At 35.4% G+C, this 21,275-nt stretch overlaps 1 protein-coding gene across 2 annotated transcripts in view; it reads right to left on the bottom strand.

Moving 5' to 3' along the window:
* The window catches only part of LOC100434416 (disintegrin and metalloproteinase domain-containing protein 18), a 155,768-nt gene that overhangs the window by 127,505 nt on the left and 6,988 nt on the right, over positions 1 to 21,275 (bottom strand). For both annotated transcript variants that reach the window (XM_024251201.3, XM_054561496.2), the window contains exons 3-6: positions 7,283 to 7,338; positions 4,508 to 4,586; positions 4,077 to 4,153; positions 2,932 to 3,109 (exon numbers count right to left, since the gene is read on the bottom strand). In XM_024251201.3, the coding sequence (XP_024106969.3) occupies positions 2,932 to 3,109; positions 4,077 to 4,153; positions 4,508 to 4,586; positions 7,283 to 7,338 (390 nt within the window). The remainder of the gene's footprint in view (positions 1 to 2,931; positions 3,110 to 4,076; positions 4,154 to 4,507; positions 4,587 to 7,282; positions 7,339 to 21,275) is intronic.

The raw sequence follows: 21,275 nt of genomic DNA, 5'->3' as shown, positions 1-21,275 counted from the left end.
AATTCTAAGTATGTAATTTCAGTCATTTCAGCTTGGTTAAGAACCATTGACAGAGATACAGTACAGTCATTTGTAGGCAGGAAGACACTCTGGCTTCTGAGTTGCCAGAGTTCTTGTGCTAGTTCTTCCTAATCTGTGCGGGCTGATGTTTGTTTAAAGTTTTTGTCCTTTGGGTGGGGCTTTTTGCTTTTATATTCTTTGATGCTTTGAGGGTTTGTCCATGTTTGTAAGTTGGGTTCAGTCAACTGACTTTGTTTCTGGATGATTTTAGGGGGCTTATGCTTGGTTTAGTACTCCTGGGCTGCATGCTGTAACCCTGGGGGGCTGAAATCAGGCCCATGGCTTTGTTCTTTGGCCCATCAAGGTTAAGCACCTGCTGTGCTTGAGAGGCCAAGTTATTCCTGATATGTTGGCAATAACATTCCATTTGGGGGTGCTGTCAAAAGTGCTCTGTCAGGGTGATGGCAGCAGGGTCTGCACTCCTGCGTGCAGACCAGCAGTGGCTGGCCAGTGGTGTAGCGGGGTCTGCATGCATGTGTGTACCTGTGGTTGGTAGCGGCATGTTGGGTTCCATGCATGCATACATGGCAGCAGCAACAGGGAGACATGGTGGAGTCCATGCATCCAGGTGTGTTCTAGCGGTGGTAGCTCTATGGGCTCTGCATGTGTACATGTACTGGCATGGGTGAGGCTGCAACAGCAAGGTCCATGCACACATACCAGAAAAATAATGGGGGAGGCTATGGGTGAGTATGCACCAACAAAGTGGTGGGAGGAGGATATTAGCACATGCATGTTGGCAAAAGCCCATTTGCTAAATCTCTCCAATGGTTAGGCAGGGTCTGCTGATGAAGGAGCTATGGCAGCAGCAACAGGGAGGCATTCAGGTTGGGCATCTGAGGTTGTGCTGCAAATGAATGTAGCCAAGGAGGAATCCCAGAAGAATATGTCAGACACTAGGGTGCTCAAATCAGAATGGCCTTGTCCCACAGGCAAGGCAGCCCTGTTTTGTCCAGGTTCAACAATCAACAAAAACCAAAGCCACCTAGAGGAGTGTGAGGAGCCTTGGGGTATGAGTGCTCCTGGCTTTATTCCACTGCAGCTCTTCCTGAACCAAACCCCCTGGTTCTGCACAGGCTGGGGTCCTGTCCCTGCCACTTCTCCAAGCAGCTCTCCCTGCCAGATCAAGTGTCTGTGAGGGTCATGGGGTCTCCTGCAGCTAGAATTCTGGAGGTTTTTATAGTGAGAGTGGGCCACTCCTCTAACATTTAACTCACCTCTTCCCCAGGAGCTGCTGGGAGCCAGGGATGAGTCCTGGTGCTTAACAGCCCTGTGCAGGGTTCCCAGCTTCCTCCCATTCAGCACAGGGTCTACATCCTCCCTCCACCCACCCTCAATTCCTTCTTTCCAAAGATCTGCTCAGAATGTGTTGGTCTTTTTTGTCTGATTTTCCAGTGGGAGAAAACCTTCCTGGCTGTGTCTAGTTGGCCATCTTTGCTCTCCTCCCTCCCATTTTTTTTTCCACTAATTAAGCCACATTATTTCTTTTAGCTGGATAGTATAATTCATTTACATTCAAGGTAATTGTTTATGGGTAAGAAGTTGGTATTACCATATTCTTATTTGTTTTCTAGTTGTTTTGTATAAACTTCTTCATTTTTTTCATTTCTTGCTATCTTCCTTTGTGGTTAAATGATTTTTTCTCTATCAAATATGCTTTGATTTCTTGCTTTCTACTTTTAGTGTGTCTGTTAAAAATGTTTGCTTTGTGGTTATCATGAGGCTTAGAAAGAACATCATATAGTTCTAGCAGGTTATTTTGAACTGATACCAAATTAATTGTGGTCACAAAAAAAGGAAAAAGAAAAACTCTATTTTTTATACATTTGGTTCCCATCACAACCTATAGGCACTTTTTTTCCTCCACATGTTGGATAATGGTTTAATCTGCAATCTCAGCTTTTTGATGTATTCCATAAAAATCATTAATGTGCAGTTTTACTCTGATGTATATGCGGAAGCAATGCTGTTTCCAGCTTTCCATATCTCTTACCTGAAACCAGAAACCCGAGAAGAATGCTTTTTTTATTTATCCCAGTAAAAACTTTTGGCAATAATGAACTACAAAATCGAGACAAATTTTAAAGTAGCATAAAAGTGAAGTCTCTAGGAACCATACGGATAGTTGGTTTCATAGCTTCACAGGATTTTTTTTTTTCAGGATTCACACAAGCTAATTTAATTTCAAAACACGTCCATTTACAGACCCAAGAAGTGCTTTGAGCTCCAAGTATGGTAAACACAAAGAGATCCATTCATAGAAACATGATAAGCACACTGCCATAAGACAAAGGCAAAGAAAGAATCTCGAAAGAAACAAAAGAGAAGCAACTCATTTTGTCCGAGGAATTCTCAATAAGAATAATAGAATATTTTTATCAGAAAAAAACAGAGGCCACATGGTGATGGATTGAAATATTCAAAGTGCTGAAAGAAACTGTCAAGCAATAATTCTATACCTAGTCTACCAGCAAATGAAGAGCATCAAGAAACATGCAAATGGCTGTGTATTTTAGAAAGATATGTCCAGGTAGTATGTAAGATATATAACAAAATATTAAAAGTAATTTTACCAAGGTACTGGAATAACAGTGACTCTGTTCTTTTTGCATTTCTAAAGTTTTTCAATAGTCTCCATTTTGTTTGGAAAAAATATAAAAATTAATGTTACATAATACATCATAAAATATTAAGCTTGAAATACGTAACTTTCCAAATATTTCAGATGAAGTTTCAATGTTTTATTTAAAGGTAGAAAAATATATAAAATTTAATATTCCTACTCAATAGCTAACTAAATTCCTTTCATGATTTAAAAGAAAACTACACAGGCAATTTTCTAGTATATCATAACATCAGAACGACAGTCACCTGTGAGTTTAAAGGAACTTTGTAGGGCTGGTCTTTCTGCCAAATATGACTGTAATTTTCTGCTAAAATTGATACATTTGGATCATTATTTTTCATTTGATAAATTATATGCTCAAATCTTGCTGAAGATTCTAATGGTTCAATTCCATAACTGATATTTTCAAACTGGAGAAATCCCCTGAAAATTTAGAAGGCATAAGAAAATACTTATAAAAATCCCACAAATGATCCCTTCAAAATGATAATCTGAAATGGCATAACAAATAAAAAACTATACTAAAGAACACATCTTAAGCCTATTTTCTTTTTCCATTATTTTTGTGGGGGGGCAGTTTATCATTAGTAAGAGCCACCATATCTGGCTTCGTTTTGCTTACATTTTAAAGATCTAAATGCAATGAAGAATATTTTTGTAAGGCAATCACATTAATTAAGGCCAAATTTGCCACAAACAAATATATTTGTTGAGAATTCCAGGAATAACGTTCCTGTTCTTCCAGAGGTTTGATAAGGGACAGCATGTATGTAGACTATATATCTAATGAGGTTGTTATCTATAAAAACCACATTTAGAGAATGCCAAGTTTCTGAGTTGCTGTGAATAAATTCTGGAAATCAGGCAATTGAAACCAAAGGAAAGTTAGAGGGAGCATTTTTTCTCTGCTCCGGATCCTTTTTTTCCTGATGAATTTATCATAAGTGAGCCTCCCAGCATCACTAACAAAAATCACTTATCCCTATCCTTTATTCCTGAGGGATCTTCTTAATTAGTTGTTTTATATCTGGTACTAAGCTGAGACCATACTATATTTTCCTATTATATTTATATAACTAATTAATGCCATTTTCCATAACTATTTGAGAAAACAGATGCAGAATGCAACAATCATACTTAAGGAGATATTTTAAAGTTTTCTTACATGAAACTATTCCATTTTCCATGATAACCCTGGATTGATTTCATGGGAATAGGCCCTTAGGTCTAAGTATTAACATTAATATAAATAGAATAAAGCTGTTATAAAGAAAACTTTCCATTTTGATTTCCCTTAAACTTTCACGATTTGTGTCTGCTAGTCACTAAGTTTTGTTTTAAAGTATATCTTAAGTTCTCCATCTACAGATTTCTTATAAGGTGCTATTACCTGAGACCAGAACATATACTGAGTGTCACAAATGAATTTGGAAATTCGGCAGCGTATCCTTGGTAATGGCAATGCATCTGAAAAACAGTACAGAAAGGCAAGTATATAAATTCGTTGTGAATAAAAAATGTATTGTCAAACATGTCAGAAGATTCAAAATATTAAAAGATTTAATAATAAGATCATGAATTATTAATGCATATTTTCAGAAAAAAAAGATTCGTGACAACTCTCTTTACTTTGCACCACCTAGGTCTCTGTGAGTATTCTCTTGTACCTGGGTTTCATCTCTATCACAAGCCATTTCTATGTACAAAAGTCAGTAACATGTCAGTAAGGATAAAACATTTGTATTAAACTGTCAACATGAAACACATTCTAATGGTAACAATATATCCACTTTAACAAAAAAAAAAGGTATCATACTTTACCATAAAATGTGGAGACTCAGAATGCAAGGATCCAGTTTCATTATATGTATAAACCAAAAAGTTCTGGGGTAAGAACAATCTAAAAAACCAAGAAATAATAAAAAAGTTTGAATCATAATTTTAATATAAATGTTAAAAACAAATATTACATACATTTTATATAACATGATTTAATTAGCTTTATATAATGGCATGATTTAATTGAGTGATTTTAGTGAGGCATAACAGTTGAAATTCATAGAACTGGTGAATCAAGGAGTTTAGACTTAGCACTGGGACAGACTCTGGGACTCCTCTGCATCAGATATATGTGTGTATGGCTGTGTATGATGACGTTCAACAAATGTACTGCGCGTTCATTATCTGACAGACCCTCATGTAGGTGTTGGGATTCAGCGTTAAACAAGGGACAAAAAGCCTTAGTCTTTGTGACAGCCAGGGGCACATAGTACTAGCAATTAGATGATAATATATAAGGCCTGGAGAGGGTGGTTACAAAATGTAGATAGGATGGCATGGAAAACTTCTCTGAATAGATGATTAAATACCTGAGGAATAAACCACATGGAATTTCACAGAAGTGCTATTCTAGACAGAATTAATAGAAAATGCAAGGACCCTCAAGCGGAAATACGCTTTGTACAAACAAGGAACAACTAGGGGGCAGTATGACTGGAGTGTGGAGTGATGAAGACAGACTACAGTAAGAGATGGTGTCACAGAGATGAGAAGCATTGGACGGTTTGAGCAGATAAAGACAGCAACAGACCAATGTTTTAATAAAATCAGTGCTGTGTTGAGAATAATCTGCAGGACAAATAAGCAGAAGAAGCAGGGAGACATTTAGATGTAAGACATGAAGGTGCTTTGAACTAAGACAGCATCAGTGGGGGAGGTCTAATTCTGGATATATTTTGTAGGGTTTAGATATAGATATATTTTGAATACAGAGGTTTATAATCCACTGGAAATAGGGGAAAATGACAGAAAGATGTCAAGTATGACTCTGACTTTTTAAATGTTTTTTTTTTTCCTGAAGAACTGATATATTTGCCAATTCCTGACATGATTGTGAGAAAGACAAATTTGAGAAGAAAGTCAGAATTCCATTTGGACATGTTACCTATGAGGATTCTAGTAAATACTTGATTATCAACTAAGTACTCAGATAAGTAAATATGGCATTTATTTAAGAGGAATAAGGTAGAGATGTTAATTTGGGAGCAACCAACATGCGGATGGTATTTAAAGTCACAAGAATTAAACAACCTGGTGATTGAATATAGCTAGGGAAAAAAAAAAAAACAGAATGCAGAAACTGTGCCATGGAGTACTCTAAGATTCAACAGATGAGAAAGAATTAAAAAAAAAAAAAAAAACGATAGAGAAAGGAGAGACAGAGAGAGAGTGAGACAGCACTGAAGTACCCAGAGTACTTCAGAGTAAAATCAGGAGCAGGAGTCTGTGGTATTCTGGAAGCCAAATGAAGAAAGTATTTTATGGAGGAGACACTGGTCAACTATGAGTAATGCTGCCAACTGGTTAAGAAAAATTAAGACTAAAACACAAACAGGGCATTAAAAAACATGAGGACCACTGATGATTCTATCAGAAAACACTTTTGTGGAGTTGTAGAGGAAGAAAAGTAAACGTGAATTAAGTAGGGTAGTCAGGAATTAAGTGAGAATAATTTCCTCTAGCCTTGTTCAATTACAAAAAAGCAGGCAGACAAGGGACAGTTGCTATAAACACATATGTTTGAAGATGCAGACAGAGAAGAGGCTACTTAACTTAATCTTTATAAAATTTTGAGAAAATACAAATCAAGATACAAACAGTAGATTGTTGCTTGGAGTTGTGAGTAAGAGGCTAATAGAAAACATGAGGGCTCTTATGTGGGGAAAGAATGTTCTAAAACTGATTTATATTTGATGGTGGCAACAGTGCATAAAGTCATTAAAATTATTGAATTTTATACTTTAGAGAATTTTATTAAACTTGTTAAAAATAGACACACTTGTAATCAGCACATCATAAAAATTGTGTCACGAGTTGAATTTCCCACCATAATCACTTGATGTGTAACTTGTCAGGCCTCTGAGCCTAAGCTAAGCCATCATATCCCCTGTGACCTGCTCATATACATCCAGATGGCCTGAAGCAAGTGAAGAATCACAAAAGAGTGAAAATGGCCAGTTCCTGCCTTAACTGATGACATTATCTTGTGAAATTCTTTCTCCCGGCTCAGAAGTTCCCGCACTGAGAACCTTGTGTGCCCCGCTCCTGCCCACCAGAGAAAAACCCTCTTTGACTGTAATTTTCCACTACCTACCCAAATCCTACAAAACGGCCCCACCCCTATCTCCCTTTGCTGACTCTCCCGCCTGCACCCAGGTGATTAAAAAGCTTTATTGCTCACACAAAGCCCGTTTGGTGGTCTCTTCACACGGACGCGAGTGACATAACTATACTTGATTTCACACCAGATATACTTAATATATAACTTGCCGTTCTTGGGTTCAATGGCAATTTGAGATTTTACAAGTATGTAGTTTATTTCATAATTTGAAAATACCAAGCAAAAATTAAAACGAAAGAGCTCTATAGATCTGATATTCAAGACCTAATGAATCCTAAATTCGGAAGTTGATTGATAAAACAAGTCTACATTATACAGCATTCCTGAATTTAAATACTGCACAAAAACTTTAAGGCTGTAAAATCTAAACTTAAAGCTTTCCCTTCTCCTTAATAAAAAAAAAAATCGTATCTTACTGTTTTCTGAGACGTAGAGTGTAAGGTTGTCCATCAATTGTAATGATGTAAATCATCTAAAATAAAACACATCAGTAAAGATTATGAAGGAAATCAGAAATATATAAAATAAAATAATATTCACCCAAGTTAATAAAAAGAGTCACTCTATCTATTAAAAATGAACATAATCTTTAGAATTTATTATTCTAAATAGTAAGAATTTAGTATCTTAATAAATTCAGGAACAATGTGACCAATTTAATGTGTGGGGTGACTTTTTAAAATAAAAGTGAAGGGAAACTGTGGTATATATACATGATGGAATACTACTCAGCCATAAAAAGAAAGGAATTAATGGCATTTGCAGTGACCTGGGTGAGTTTGGAGACCGTTATTCTAAGTGAAGTAACTCAAGAATAGAAAACCAAACATCACATGTTCTCACTCATAAGTGGGAGCTAAGCTATGGATGCAAAAGCATAAGAATGACAATGGAATTTGGGGACTCGGGGGAAAGGGTAGGAAGGGGGTGAAGGATAAAAGGCTATGAATTGGGTTCAGTGTGTACTGCTCAGGTGATGGGTTCAACAAAGTCTCACAAATCACCACTAAAGAACTTACTCATGTAACCAAATACCACCTGCTCCCCAAAAACCTATAAATAAAAATAAAATAAAAAAGGAGAGTACATTTTAAAATATATATATATATTTAGCATTTTAGCATTATTAACACTATATTAACTGCTTCTATTTAGAAAAAAACATGCATTTTTAGTCAAGATAAATTAGACATGGTTGTAGGCATACATGCCACACAAAATATAACGAACCAGTAACAAATTTTAATATATACATACATATGTGCAGTCACACCTATTTAGAGACATTTAGCATCTCCCTCTCAACATATAAAACTGTGGAAAAAGAGCTAAGAGACTGAAAGCAGACAAGAAGCTAGTGAGGAAGACCATACCTGCAGGGACAAGAGTTATAAACTATCACAAATTGGGTACTAACAATGCTCATGATCCTATTGTGATGGCATCCAGAAACAGCAGGTGATGCCATTAAATTCTAGGGGGGCGTAACTGGACTATGTCTACAGATGCAGAGAGAGGTCTATCCTACCAAACCCACCATTTCTCGCCCAAGGCAAACAAATGTCAAGAGAGATCTCTAATTTTAAGCTGGAACAGTCTATGAACTGGATAGAGAGAAACAGGGCAATACTGCCTATGACTGGAAATGCCAGAAAGAAAAAGGAGCACACAGGCTCAGAAGGCTATCTGCTCATCACCCAGACTGGAGGCAAATCTCATCACATTATTCCCCTAAAACTAATGTAAGCTACTATGGTAAATCCAATGCATTCTCCCAGACTGAATGCAAAATAAAGGCAGCAAAAGGTCTGACACAATCTCCACTCCAATGGCAAGTCCACAATAAAAATCTATCTAACTTCTGAGGTACATCTACACCAAGAAGGGACAATAACAAATTCAACAAATAAAAGGAGCAATTTATCAAATTACTCCTGAGAAAACCATAAAGTGTGTTGTATTAGGCTGTTTTTGCATTCCTATAAAGAACTACCTGAGACTGGGTAGTTTATAAAGAAAAGAGGTTTAGTTGGCCCAAGGTTCTGCAGGCTCTACAGACATGAGACCAGCATCTGCTTGGCTTCTGGGGAGGCCTCAGAGAGTTTTTACTCATGGCAGAAGGTGAAGCAGGAACTTGCACATGGCAAAAGCAGAAGCAAGGAGAGTAGGTGTAGGGGGAAGTGCCACACACTTTTACATGACCAGATCTCACGAGAACTCACTCACCATTGCAAGGACAGCACCAAGCCATGAGGGATCCACCCCCATGACCCAAACACCTCTCACTAGACCTCACCTCCAACACTGAGGACCACATTTCAACATGAGATTTGGAGCGAACACATATGCAAACTGTATCATGTGTGAATAAAACAGGACCTTAATATAAGTATATTTAATATCTTTAGAAAAATAAAAATAGGTATTATAAGGAGCAGGGATTGAGTGTAACAAAAAACTAGTTCTATAATTTTCTAATGCTTAATGAGGGCTTATCAAATGCCTAGCATTGTCTGAAGCACTTTGTATGTTTTTTTGTAACATTTTTATCCTCAGAAAAACTATTTTTCATTTCAAGAAAAAGAGATTGAGTAACTCTCCAAAGATGACACATCAAATGAATGTAAGAGCCTGGCAGAGAAGCAATGTGCTTTACCACTGTGTGACAATGCTAGCATGTGGCAAAGAGCAGAGAGTTCTTACTGAAGAAAAGACAGAAAATCATAAAAATGAATCAATTATAGATGATATAAATGACCATGTAACTGTTGATTTTTAAGTAAATCATTATCCTGAATAAGAGCCTGGCTATATCTGAAAGATAATTAGTGAGGTTGAACATCAAAACTAGAAAGTTTCTGTGAATTAAACACAAAAATATTTTAAAAGTGAAAGATCTGAAAGAATAAATAAGAAACAGGGAAGCTATTTCCAGGACTTCCAATATAAACTAATAAGAATTTAAGAAGGCAAAAATAAAGATAAAGTGAAAGAAATATTAATAGTTAAAAATTACTACTTCAAAATTGAACACATAAGTATTATCATTTAATGTGCTCATCAAGGGTCATATAGAGATTTTAAAACACAAAACTAACAATATAGGCTTACCTCAGAGATGCTGCAGGTTTATTTCCAAACCATTGCAATAAAGCAAGTATTTCAATAAAGCAAGTGATGTATATTTTTTGGTTTCCCAGTGCATATAAAAGTTATGTTTACACTATACTGTAGTCCATTGAATGTATAAAGCAAATTATGTCTATAAATGTTCAACCTTAGTTAAAAAATGATTTATTGCTAAAAAAGGCAAACAGATACAAAACAAGCACATGCTGTTGTACAAGTGGCACAGGTAACTTGCTTGACACAGGTGTGAATTGCAATTAAGTAAAGCACAATAAAATAAGGTATGCCTGTAGTGAGGGACATAGAATAGCCACCAAAATTTTGAGAAGAAAGAACCAAGTTTGGAGAAATTACCTTATCTAATTTCAAGATTTTCCTCTAAAGCTACCACAATCAAGACAGAATGATATTGGCAAAACAAAATGGACACACAGACAAATGGAACAGAAAAAAGAGCCCAGAAACAGACCTTCAACTGATTTTTATAAAAGACTCAAACACAATTCAATGGAGAAAGGGTCGTCATTTCAATTGATGGTGATAGAACAATTGGATGTCCACATGCAAAAAGATGAATCTCAATACAAACATCACACCTTGCACAAGTGTGGAAAGAAATTGTAGACTTAAAGGTAATACATAAAACCACAAAATATCTAAAATGAAACACAGGAGAAAAACCTCTGTATTCCTGGTATTGGTGATGAGTTTTTAGATATGATAGCAAAAGCATAATCCATACAGGAGAAAAAAAATACAAGTTGGACTTCATTTTTGTGAAAATACTAGCTCAAAGAAAGACATTGTTAAAAGAATGAAAAAAAAAGCTATAGACAGGGAAAAATATTTGGAAATCACATATCTCATAAAATACTTAACTAGAGTACATAAAAAGCTTTTGAGACTCAAAAATAAGAAACAACCCAATTTAAAAATGAACAAAATTTTTGAATCTTACCAAAGAAGATATACAGATGGAAAATAACAGGTATATTTTTAAAATCTTAGACCAGAAGAGGGATTTTGCAAGAGATTGAAGGTCAAGGAGGTACACAAGAGTACGGCAGAAATGACCCTAAAGTTCTCATCTGGATTCAAGGCAGTTCCAGTAAGGGTGGAACTGTGACTTTCGGTCTATTACATGAGACATGGTCACCTATAAAATCATAAGAGTAATGCAAGTCAAAACCTTAAACTCTATAGCATGGCTTCTATCAAAAGAACAAGAAACAGCAAATGTTGGTATGTACATGGAGTAACTGGAATCCTTGTGTTGGTGGAAATTTAAAATGATGCAACCATTACAAAAAATAGTAGAGAGGTTCATCCAAAAAATCACATAAAAATAGAATCATATAAAATATAGAATTATTATATGATTTAAAACCCCACTGTTGGGTATGCATCCAAAACAATTCAAAGCAGTATCTTGAAGAGGTTATCTGCACACCAATGTTCTTGGTATCATAATTAACAATAGCCAAGAGGTGGAAGCAACCCAAATGCCCATCAGTGATGAATAGATGAATAAAATGTGGAAAATGCAATAGATTATTATGCAGCATTAAAAAAGAAGGAAATCCTATTACATGCTAAAACAAGGTTGAATCTTGAGGACACTATGCTAACTGAAATAAGCCAGACATGAAATACATCACGTATGTTTGCACTAATATAAAATATCTAATGTAGTCAAAATCATGGAAACAAAAAGTAGAAAGATGGTTGGAAAGGGCTGGGGAAGGCTATCAAGGAAATTAGTATTTAACGGGTATACAGATTCAGTTTTCCAATATAAAAAAATTCTAGAGATTTGTTGCATAACAGTGTGAATTTAATTAACAGCATTGAATTGTTTACTTAAAAATAGTTACAGTGGTAAATTTTATCATATGTACGTTATTGTACAATATATTTTTCTAAAAGACGGGTAATGTGAGATTGGATAAAAAACCAAGACCCAGTTATATGCCCACAGAGACATGGGTTGATTAAGAGAACAAAGAGAAATATATCATCCAAATGCTAATCATAAATAAACCAAATGTGTACATTAAAAACTAAGAAGGCAAACCATGATAATAAGAAATAATATTAGGAATAAGCAGAAACATTTCATAATGATAAAAGTGTCAATTCACCAAGAAGGCAATATAAATCCAAATGTGCATAAAGCTGTAAAATGCATGAAAAACTCAAATGTGGAGGAAACAAATATTACTTATAAATGGAGATTTAAACACTTTACTGAGAGCAAAGTGCCACCACCTGGCCCCTGCCACATTGGGCTGGAAGACAGAAGATAGTGCAGCAGTGATATGGCTTGGGTCTGTGTCCCCACTCAAATCTCGTATCAAATTGTAATCTCCAATGTTGGAGGTGGGGCATGGTGGGAGGTGATTGGACTAGAAAGGCAGATTTCCCTTTTGGTGCTGTTCTTGTGATAATTATCGTGAGATTTGGTTGTTTAAAAGTGTGCAGCATCTCCTCCTCCTCTCTATTCCTCCTGCTCTGGCCATGCAAAGCATGCCTACTTCCCCTTCCCCTTCCACCATGACTGAATGTTTCCTGAGGCCTCCCCAGCCATACTTCCTGTACAACCTGCCCAACTGTGAGCCAATTAAACCTCTTTTCTTTAAAAATTACCCAGTCTTAGTTATTTCTTTATAGCAATGTGAGAACAGACTAATACAAATAGGAATTGAGACTGTGGGCATTTGCACCACTTCATCATGTAACTTAATACTGCCTTCAGACACATTCAAAAGCCCAGTCATGTTTATACCCCTTCCATTTGATGGTAAAATCCTGTTGTGCATGTCCCACCATAAGCTTTGTAGGTCAGATAAGACCCAGTTCCTCATGGGCAGCTCAGGTCCCAGGGTAACCTGGTGCCTTGATTAAGCATTCAGTCTTATTAAGGCTCATTAGCAAGTCAAAAATTGTTTCTCAAACTGAAAGCAGTTATCCACAGAAATGGCATTAGTGACAGAAAATTAGCAAAGACCTAGAATATTAAACACTATCAATCAACTTGAAATAATTTACATTTATAGACCACACAATCCACCAAGATGAAATAAACACATTTTTTAAATCCACAAAGAACAATTACTAAGATATACCTTATTTTATGCCAAGCCTCAATAATCTAAAAATATTTAAGCCACTGAAAGCAAGTTACCTGGATCCAATAAAATTAAAATATAAATCAGTATCAGAAATATCTAGACAACTTCTCAAGTTTTTAGATATTAAATAACTCACTTCTGAATATTACCTAAGTCAAAGAAGCAATTATAAGAATTTAGAAATAATTTTAAGCAAATAATGATAAAGCCATAACCCATAAAACTTTGTGGCCTGCAGAAAAATAAAAACTGTGATTAAAAGAAAGCTTACAGACCTTTCTTTAACAGTGCTTTAAAAAAATTTACAAATTTATATATTTTTATTAGCAAGAAATAACCAAGAACAGATGAAAACTTTCTTAAATTATTAAAAGGCATTGAACAAAATCTACAGCTAATGTCAGACTTAATGGTGAATAACTGAATGCATCCTCTCTGCAATCTCAAGAAGTAAATTTTTATCGACAATTTATTTCACACTTTTTATTGAATATTGTACTGGAGTTTCTAGCCAGTGCAATACCACAAGGAAAAGGAATAACTGGTAGGCAGAATTTAAAAAAAATAAATAAATAACACATTTTTTAAATCTTCAAAACACGTGATAATACACAGAAAAAATTATAAGTAATATACGAAAAAAGCTGCTAGAACTAATGGGTGAATTTAATACTATGAAGGATGGAAGCTCAACACTTAAAATTTAATTTAGTTCTACATAATAACAATGGATAATAGGAATATGCAATAAAAATGGAATTTACACAAGCATCAAAAACATGAAATGTTTTTTAAAAGTTATAAAATACATGAGCAATATCTGTGTCTAGAAAGCTTCAGAAAAATGATTAGTGAAATTAACAAAGACATAAATAAATGGGTGTGTGCGTATATACATATATAAACCCATTGAGATACATCCATAAAAGACATTGAATCAATAATTAACCTTCCACAACAGGAAGCACCAGGCCCAGATGGATTCACTGGTAAATTCTACTAAACATTTAAGAAATAATGTATATTAATTCTCTACAATCTCTTTCAAGAGATAGAAGCACAGGAATACTTCTTTTTCTATAAAGTTAGATGAAAAATCCTCAACAAAGTATTAGCAAATCTTATTCAACAATGTATAAAATAATTATTTTTATACATTACTTTCTACAAACTATTTACATATTTTATACAATTTTTTTTATATACATTACAACCAAGTGAGGTTTACCCTAGGTGTGCAAAGGTAACTCAACCCTTGAAAATCAATTCATGTAATCATCACATTGTCTAAAGGAAAAGAATCACATAAGATCATTTCAATAGATATGGAAAAGGCATTTGAAAAAATCCGGCCTGGCACAGTGGCTCACGCGTGTAATCCTAGCACTTTGGGAGGCCGAGGTGAGTGGCTCACCGGAGGTCAGGAGTTTGAGACCAGCCTAGCCGACATGGCAAAACCCCGTCTCCACTAAAAATACAACATTAGCCGTGCATGGTGGTGGGTTCCTGTGATCCCAGCTACTCAGGAGGCTGGGGCAGGAGAATCGTTTGAACCCAGGAGGTGACGGTTGCAGTGAGCTGGGATTGCGCCACAGCACTCCACCCTGGGTGAGAGAGCAAGACTCTGTCTCAAAAAAGAAAAAGGAAAAAATCCAACACCCATTTCTTTTTTTTTTTTTTGAGGAGTCTTGCTCTGCCACCAAGGCTGGAGTGCAGTGACGTGATCTCAGCTCACGGCAACCTCTGCCTCCCAGGTTCAAGTGACTCTCCTTCCTAAGCCTCCCGAGTAGCTGTGATCACAGGCACGCACCACCACATCCTGTTAATTTTCATATTTTTTGTAGAGACCAGGTTTTGCCATGTTGGCCAGGTTGGTCTCGAACTCCTAGCCTCAGGTGATCCACCTGCCTCGGCCTTTCAAAGTGCTAGGATTACAGGTGTGAGCCACCGTGCCCGGCCAACACCCACTTTGAATAATAATAACAATGGTGATAAAAATTTTCAACAAACTAAGAATAGCAGGCCATGTTCTCACTTTGATAAAGAACATCTATTTAAAAAAACCTAGGGCTAACATCATACATAGGTTTTGAAAAACTAGACCCTTTCATGCTAAGATCAGGAACAAGGCACAGATAGCCACTCCTTTCAACATCACACTACCAGTCCTAGCCAATGCAATAAGAAAAGGTATACTAGATTGGGAAAAAAGAAATGAAACTGTCTTTGTTCATAGATGAAAAGATTGTCTATGTGGAAATTCTGAGAGGATTGATGAGAAAACTTTCTGGAACTAAAAAACAAATATAGCAAGGTTGCAGGATAGAAGGTAAACATACAAAAGTCAATTGCTTTCCTACATACCAGCAATGAAGGAGGGGAATGTGAAGTAAAAACAATGCCATTTACATTAGCATCCAAAACTCAAAATATTTAGATACAAATCTAGCAAAATATATACAACATCTATGTGAGAAAAACTTCAAAGTTGATGAAAAAATTAAATAAGAACTAAGTGAAATATTCCATGTTATGGATAGCAACACTAAATATCATTAAGACATCAGTTATTTCCAACTTGATTAATAGAGTCAAGATAGATTCAAGATAGTTCCAATCAAAATCCCACTTAGTTATTTTGCAAATATCAACAAACAAATTCTACAGTTTATATGGAGAGGCAAAAGACCAAGAACAGGCAACACAACACAATATTAAAAGAGAAATACAAAGTTGGAGGACTGACACTACCTGATGTCAAGACTGAACTATAAAGCTACAGTAATTAGCAGATTGTGGTATTGGCTAAAGAATAAACAAATAGAATAATGGAACAGAAAAAAGAGCACAGAAATTGACCTATATAAATAAAGTAAACTGGCCTTTGACAAAAAAGCATAGGAAATACAATGAAGTAAAGATAGTCTTTTCAACGAATGGTGTTGGGACAACTGGATATCCAAACGTAAAAAAATAAATAAATCTAGACACATAATAGTTCACCAAAACTGACTTAAAATTAATAACAGACCAAAATGTAAAATACACAACTATAAAACTACTTGAAGAGAACATAGGAGAAAATCTAGGTGACCTTAGCTATGGCAGTGACTTTTTAGTACAACCCCAGAGGCATGATCCATGAATAAATAATTGATAAACTGGATTTAATTAAAACTGAAAATTTCTTCTCTGTGAAAGACACTGTCAAGTGTATGAAGAGATAAACCACAGATTAAAAGAAAATATTTGCAAAAGGCCTATATGATAAAGGACCAAAATATGTAAACAACTCCTAAAACTCAACAATAATAAAATGAACAGTCAGACTTTAAAAAGAGACAAAAACCTAAACAGACATCTCATCAAATAAGATATATGTCAAGCAAATAAGACATATGTCAAACAAACATGAGACCTGATAGTCAGGGAGGCTGTGCATCCATAAGGACAGTGGTATATTGAAAGATTCTGTACTTTCTTCTCATCTTTTCTCTGAATGTAATACTGCTCTAAAATAATTAATCCTTATATATTATTAAGGAATTGCAAATTAAAAATAAAATACTATTACACATTGATTTGAATAGTCAAAACCCAAACACTGACAACCCCAACTGAAGTAAAGATGAGGAGCCACAGGAACTCTTATTCCTCGTTTGTAGAAATGCAAAATAATAGATCAGCTTTGGAGGATAAGCTGGCAGTTTCTTACAATACTACACATACTCTTACCATATAATCCAGCAATTGTGTTCCTTGGTATTTACTGAAAAGAGCTGAAAACTTATGTCCATACAAATATCTATACAGAAATATTTAAGGCAGTTTAATTCATAGCTGCCAAATCTTAGAAGCACCCAACACATCCTTCAGTAGGTAAATGGATAAATAAACTGTGGTACAGCCAGACAACAGATTATTATTCAGTGATAGAAATGAATTATCACACCATTAAAAGAGATAAAAGAATCTTAAACACATACTAAGTGGGAAGAAAAGCCATCTGAAAAGGCTATGTACTTCAAGATTCCAGTTATAACACACTCTGGAAAAGGCCAAACTATAGAGACTATAAAAGAATAAGTAAATGTCAAGGATTTGGTTGGTGGGGAGGGATGATTAGGTAGAGCACAAAGGAGTTTTAGAACAGTGAACTTATTCTGTATGATACTATTAGTGGATACATGTCATTATACATTTGTTCAAACCCACATGGCACACAGCACTAATGTACACTATGAAATTTTGAGTGATGATGTGTTAATATAGATTCGTTAATTGAAACAAACATCTGAGATCTGATAGTCAGCGAGGCCGCGCATCTATAAAGACAGTGGTAAGCTGAAAGATTCTGTACTTTCTTCTCATCTTTTCTCTGAACCTAATACTGCTCTAAAAAACAACCACACACAGTTTATTTTAGAAATTCTTGAAACTAAAAATGGATAAGATCAGATTTCTGGTTCCAGCCAAAATGGAATAGCCTCATTCTTCCAAGTTCTTCCCTCTTAAAGCTAAGAAATCCTGGAAATATAATTGAAAAATAAAAATAAAAAATTTTGGAGAAATGGAAACAAGAAGGCAGACTAACCAGTGATATAACTTGAGTGATGACTAGTTCAGGCTGGGCATGGTGGCTCACTCCTGTAATCCCAGCACTTTGGGAGGACGAGGTGGGTGGATCACTTGAGGTCACGAGTTTGAAACCAGCCTGGCCAACACGGTGAAACCCCGTCTCCACTAAAAATACAAAAAAAGTAGCCAGGTGTGGTGGCGTGCACCTGTAATCCCAGCTATTTGGGAGGCTGAGGCAGGAGAATCTCTTGAAACCTCTGAAGCAGAGGTTGCAGTGAGCTGAGATCACGCCATTGTACTCCAGCCTGGAGTACAATGAATCTGGAGTGAATCTCCTGGAGTGAATCTCCTGGAGTGAATCCAGCCAGAGTGAATCTCCATCTCAAAATAAACAAATAAATAAATATTTTAAAAAATAAAAATAAAAAATAAAAACAGTTAGTTCGCTGGTTTTCTTTTGACTCCCATGCTTGTAAATGGTTTGCTGGAGAAGACAGCAACCTGGAACTACCAACAAGGCACAGTGTCAACAGGGTCCCGTGTAGAGCTGAGATTGCAGTCCCTCCTTGTAGTGATGAAGCACCACCCTCCATGCCAGTGAAAGTCAGCCCTGTGCTTCACCTATTCAGGATTCCAGTTACATACAGTGAATAACACATGAAAACAAAGTTACCAAAATAAAAATCTAAGTGGAAGGGCTCAACCACAGAATGTGGTTGGGGAGAAAATATTGAAATGGGAGACAGAATAATAGAAATTATGCAATCTGAAAATTGAGGAAACTTACAAAAAATGTAGAGAGGAAATGACAAAAATGCACAGAGCTTCAGGGACCTAGGGTACTATAACAAAAATTCTACCAGAAAATGACAAAAAATGCACAGAGCTTTGGGGACCTAGGGTACTATAACAAAAATTCTACCAGTGTCATTAGAATCCCAAATAGAGATGGAGGCTAGAGTTGAAAACATACTCACAAGAAATAGCGGGTGAAAATTTACCAAATTTGACAAAATCATAAACCTATTGATTTAAGAAGCTAGAAACTATTGAGACTACAAAGGAAACAATTACCAAAAAAAAAAAAAATCACAGCAAAATGCATCATAGCTCAATTTCTGAAAACTAAAGGAAATTATTAAAATCTTGAAAGTAATGAGAGAAATGACAACTTACCCATTAGGGGAAAAAAAAAAACAATTCAAATGACAGCAAATTTCTCATAAGAAGCCATGAAGATCAAAGGAAATGTCGTAACATAAATACGATGAAAAAAAAGACCCATAAATCTAGAATTCTATGAAAATCCACTTTAAAACATCCTTCATAAATGAAGAGATAATCAAGACACTGTCAGATCAGGAAACTAAGAGAATCTGTCTCATACAAACCTACACTAAGAGAACAACTAAATAAATTTCTCTAAACAAAAAAGGAAAAATAAAAGAGGAAGGATTGAAACGCCCAGAATGAAGAAACAACACAGAGGGGAAAGTATGAATAATTACAAAAGTTTACCTTTTCATATTGAGTTTTCCAAATTAATTTGAAGATTGAGGCAAAAATTATTACACTTATTTCTTTGTGTTCCTTTACTTTAGCCTCAACATACATTCAGAAACACATTAAGGTTTAAATAGTTTGCTTAACCTGGTGAAATGATGACAGTAGGCTGTGAAAAGTTAAGTACATGTAATGTAATATCTAGAGTAACCACTAAAAGAGCTCTACAAGTATATATTCTTAAACCACCACCACAGCAAAAAACTGTATTATTCTGGTAATTTATACATAAGCATGAAAAAGAAAATAAAAATTAAAAGCAAAACAAAAATTACTTGGTAGATGTAACACCAATAGTGACATTAAATATAAATGATATGAATAGGCAAAATCATAGATTGAGTGGATTTAAAAATTGACAAAGCTATATTCTGCTAAAAATAATTTCACATCAAAGACAATTGCCTAGGCTGGCTGAAAGGAATAACATTAAAGAAAACTTATCATGCAAACATAAATCAAAGGAAAGTAGAAATTGTTATATTAGTATCAAATAATGCAAAGAGATTTATCAGAGAATGAGAAGGGCATTACATAATGATAAAGGGTATCAATCCAGCAAGACGTAATAATCCTAAATGGGTATGCCCCAAAAGACAGAATTGCAAAATATAAGAAGCAAAACCTGACAGAAAGAGTATCCTTCCCCATTGTATCCTTTTGGTGAACTTGTTGAAAATCTGTTGACTGTATATGTTTGGATTCATTTCTGGGCTCTCTATTCTGTTCTATTGGTCTACATGTCTGATTTTTTTTTATGACAATACCATACTATTTTGAATATTATGTTTTTTAAATATAATTTTAAATCAGGAAGTATGATGCCTCTAACTGTTTTGCTCAGTATTGCTTTGGCTACTCGAGGTTATTTTGTGGTTCCATACAAAATTTAGCATTGTATTTTCTATTTCTGTGAAGAATGCCGTTGGAATTTTGATTGGGATTGCACTGAATCTGCTTATTGCTTTGGGTAGTATGGACATTTTAGCAACATTACTCAAGAATAAAAATCAATGGCCCCATAACATAAAAGCAAACAAGCTATTGCTGATATGGAGAAGGTTTCATGGTCTGGATAGACAATCAAACCAGCTATAACATTCCCTTTAGCCAAAGCTTAATCTGGAAAAAAGCCCTAACTTTCTTCATTTCTATGAAGACTGAGAATGATAAGAAAGTGAACAAGAAAAGGGTGAAGCTAACAGAGGTTGGTTCATGAGATTTAAGAAGACACCTCCATAACAAAAATGCAAGGTGATGCAGCAAGTTCCGATATAGAAGCTGAAACAAGTGATCTGTAAGATCTAGCTAAGATAATTGATGAAGACTGCTCCACTAAACAACAGATTTTCAGTGTAGATAAAACAGCCTTCTACTGGAAGAATATGCCATCTAGGACTCAGCTAGAGACTTTCATAGCTAGAGAGGGGAAATCCATGCATAGTATTTTTAAAATTGTTATTTTAGATTCAGGGGTACATGTGCTTGATTGTTACATGGGAATTACATGCATGATGCTGGGGATTGGGCTTCTAGTGTACCCATCACTCAAATATTGGACACTGTACCCAGTAGGTATTCTGTCCCCATCCCCCACTTTGGAGTCCCCAGAGTCTATTTTCTTCATCATTTTATGTCCAACTGTACCATTTATTTAGCTCCCACTTATAAGTGAGAACATGTAATATTTTATTTTTTCACTTCTGGGTTATTCCAAATAGGATAATGGCCTCCAGTTCCTCCATGTTGCTACAACAGACATGATTTCATTCTTTTTTATGGCTGCATAATATTCCATGGTGTATATATACCACATTTTATTTATCCAGTGAACTGTTGGTGGACATTTAGATTGGTTCCATGACTTTGTTATGGTGAATAGTGCTGCAATAAACATACAAGTGCAGGTGTCTTTTTCATATGTTCTATATTCCTTTTTTTATCAATGTAAAATGGGTATTTAGATACCCATTAGTGAAATTGCTGGGTCAAACATCAAAAAACTAAA

This window comes from Pongo abelii, chromosome 7 (genome assembly GCF_028885655.2).
Source record: "Pongo abelii isolate AG06213 chromosome 7, NHGRI_mPonAbe1-v2.0_pri, whole genome shotgun sequence".
NCBI classification, from domain to species: Eukaryota; Metazoa; Chordata; class Mammalia; order Primates; family Hominidae; genus Pongo; species Pongo abelii.
The sequence above is the reverse complement of the archived record's forward strand: the minus strand, read 5'-3'. Positions and strand labels throughout refer to the sequence as shown.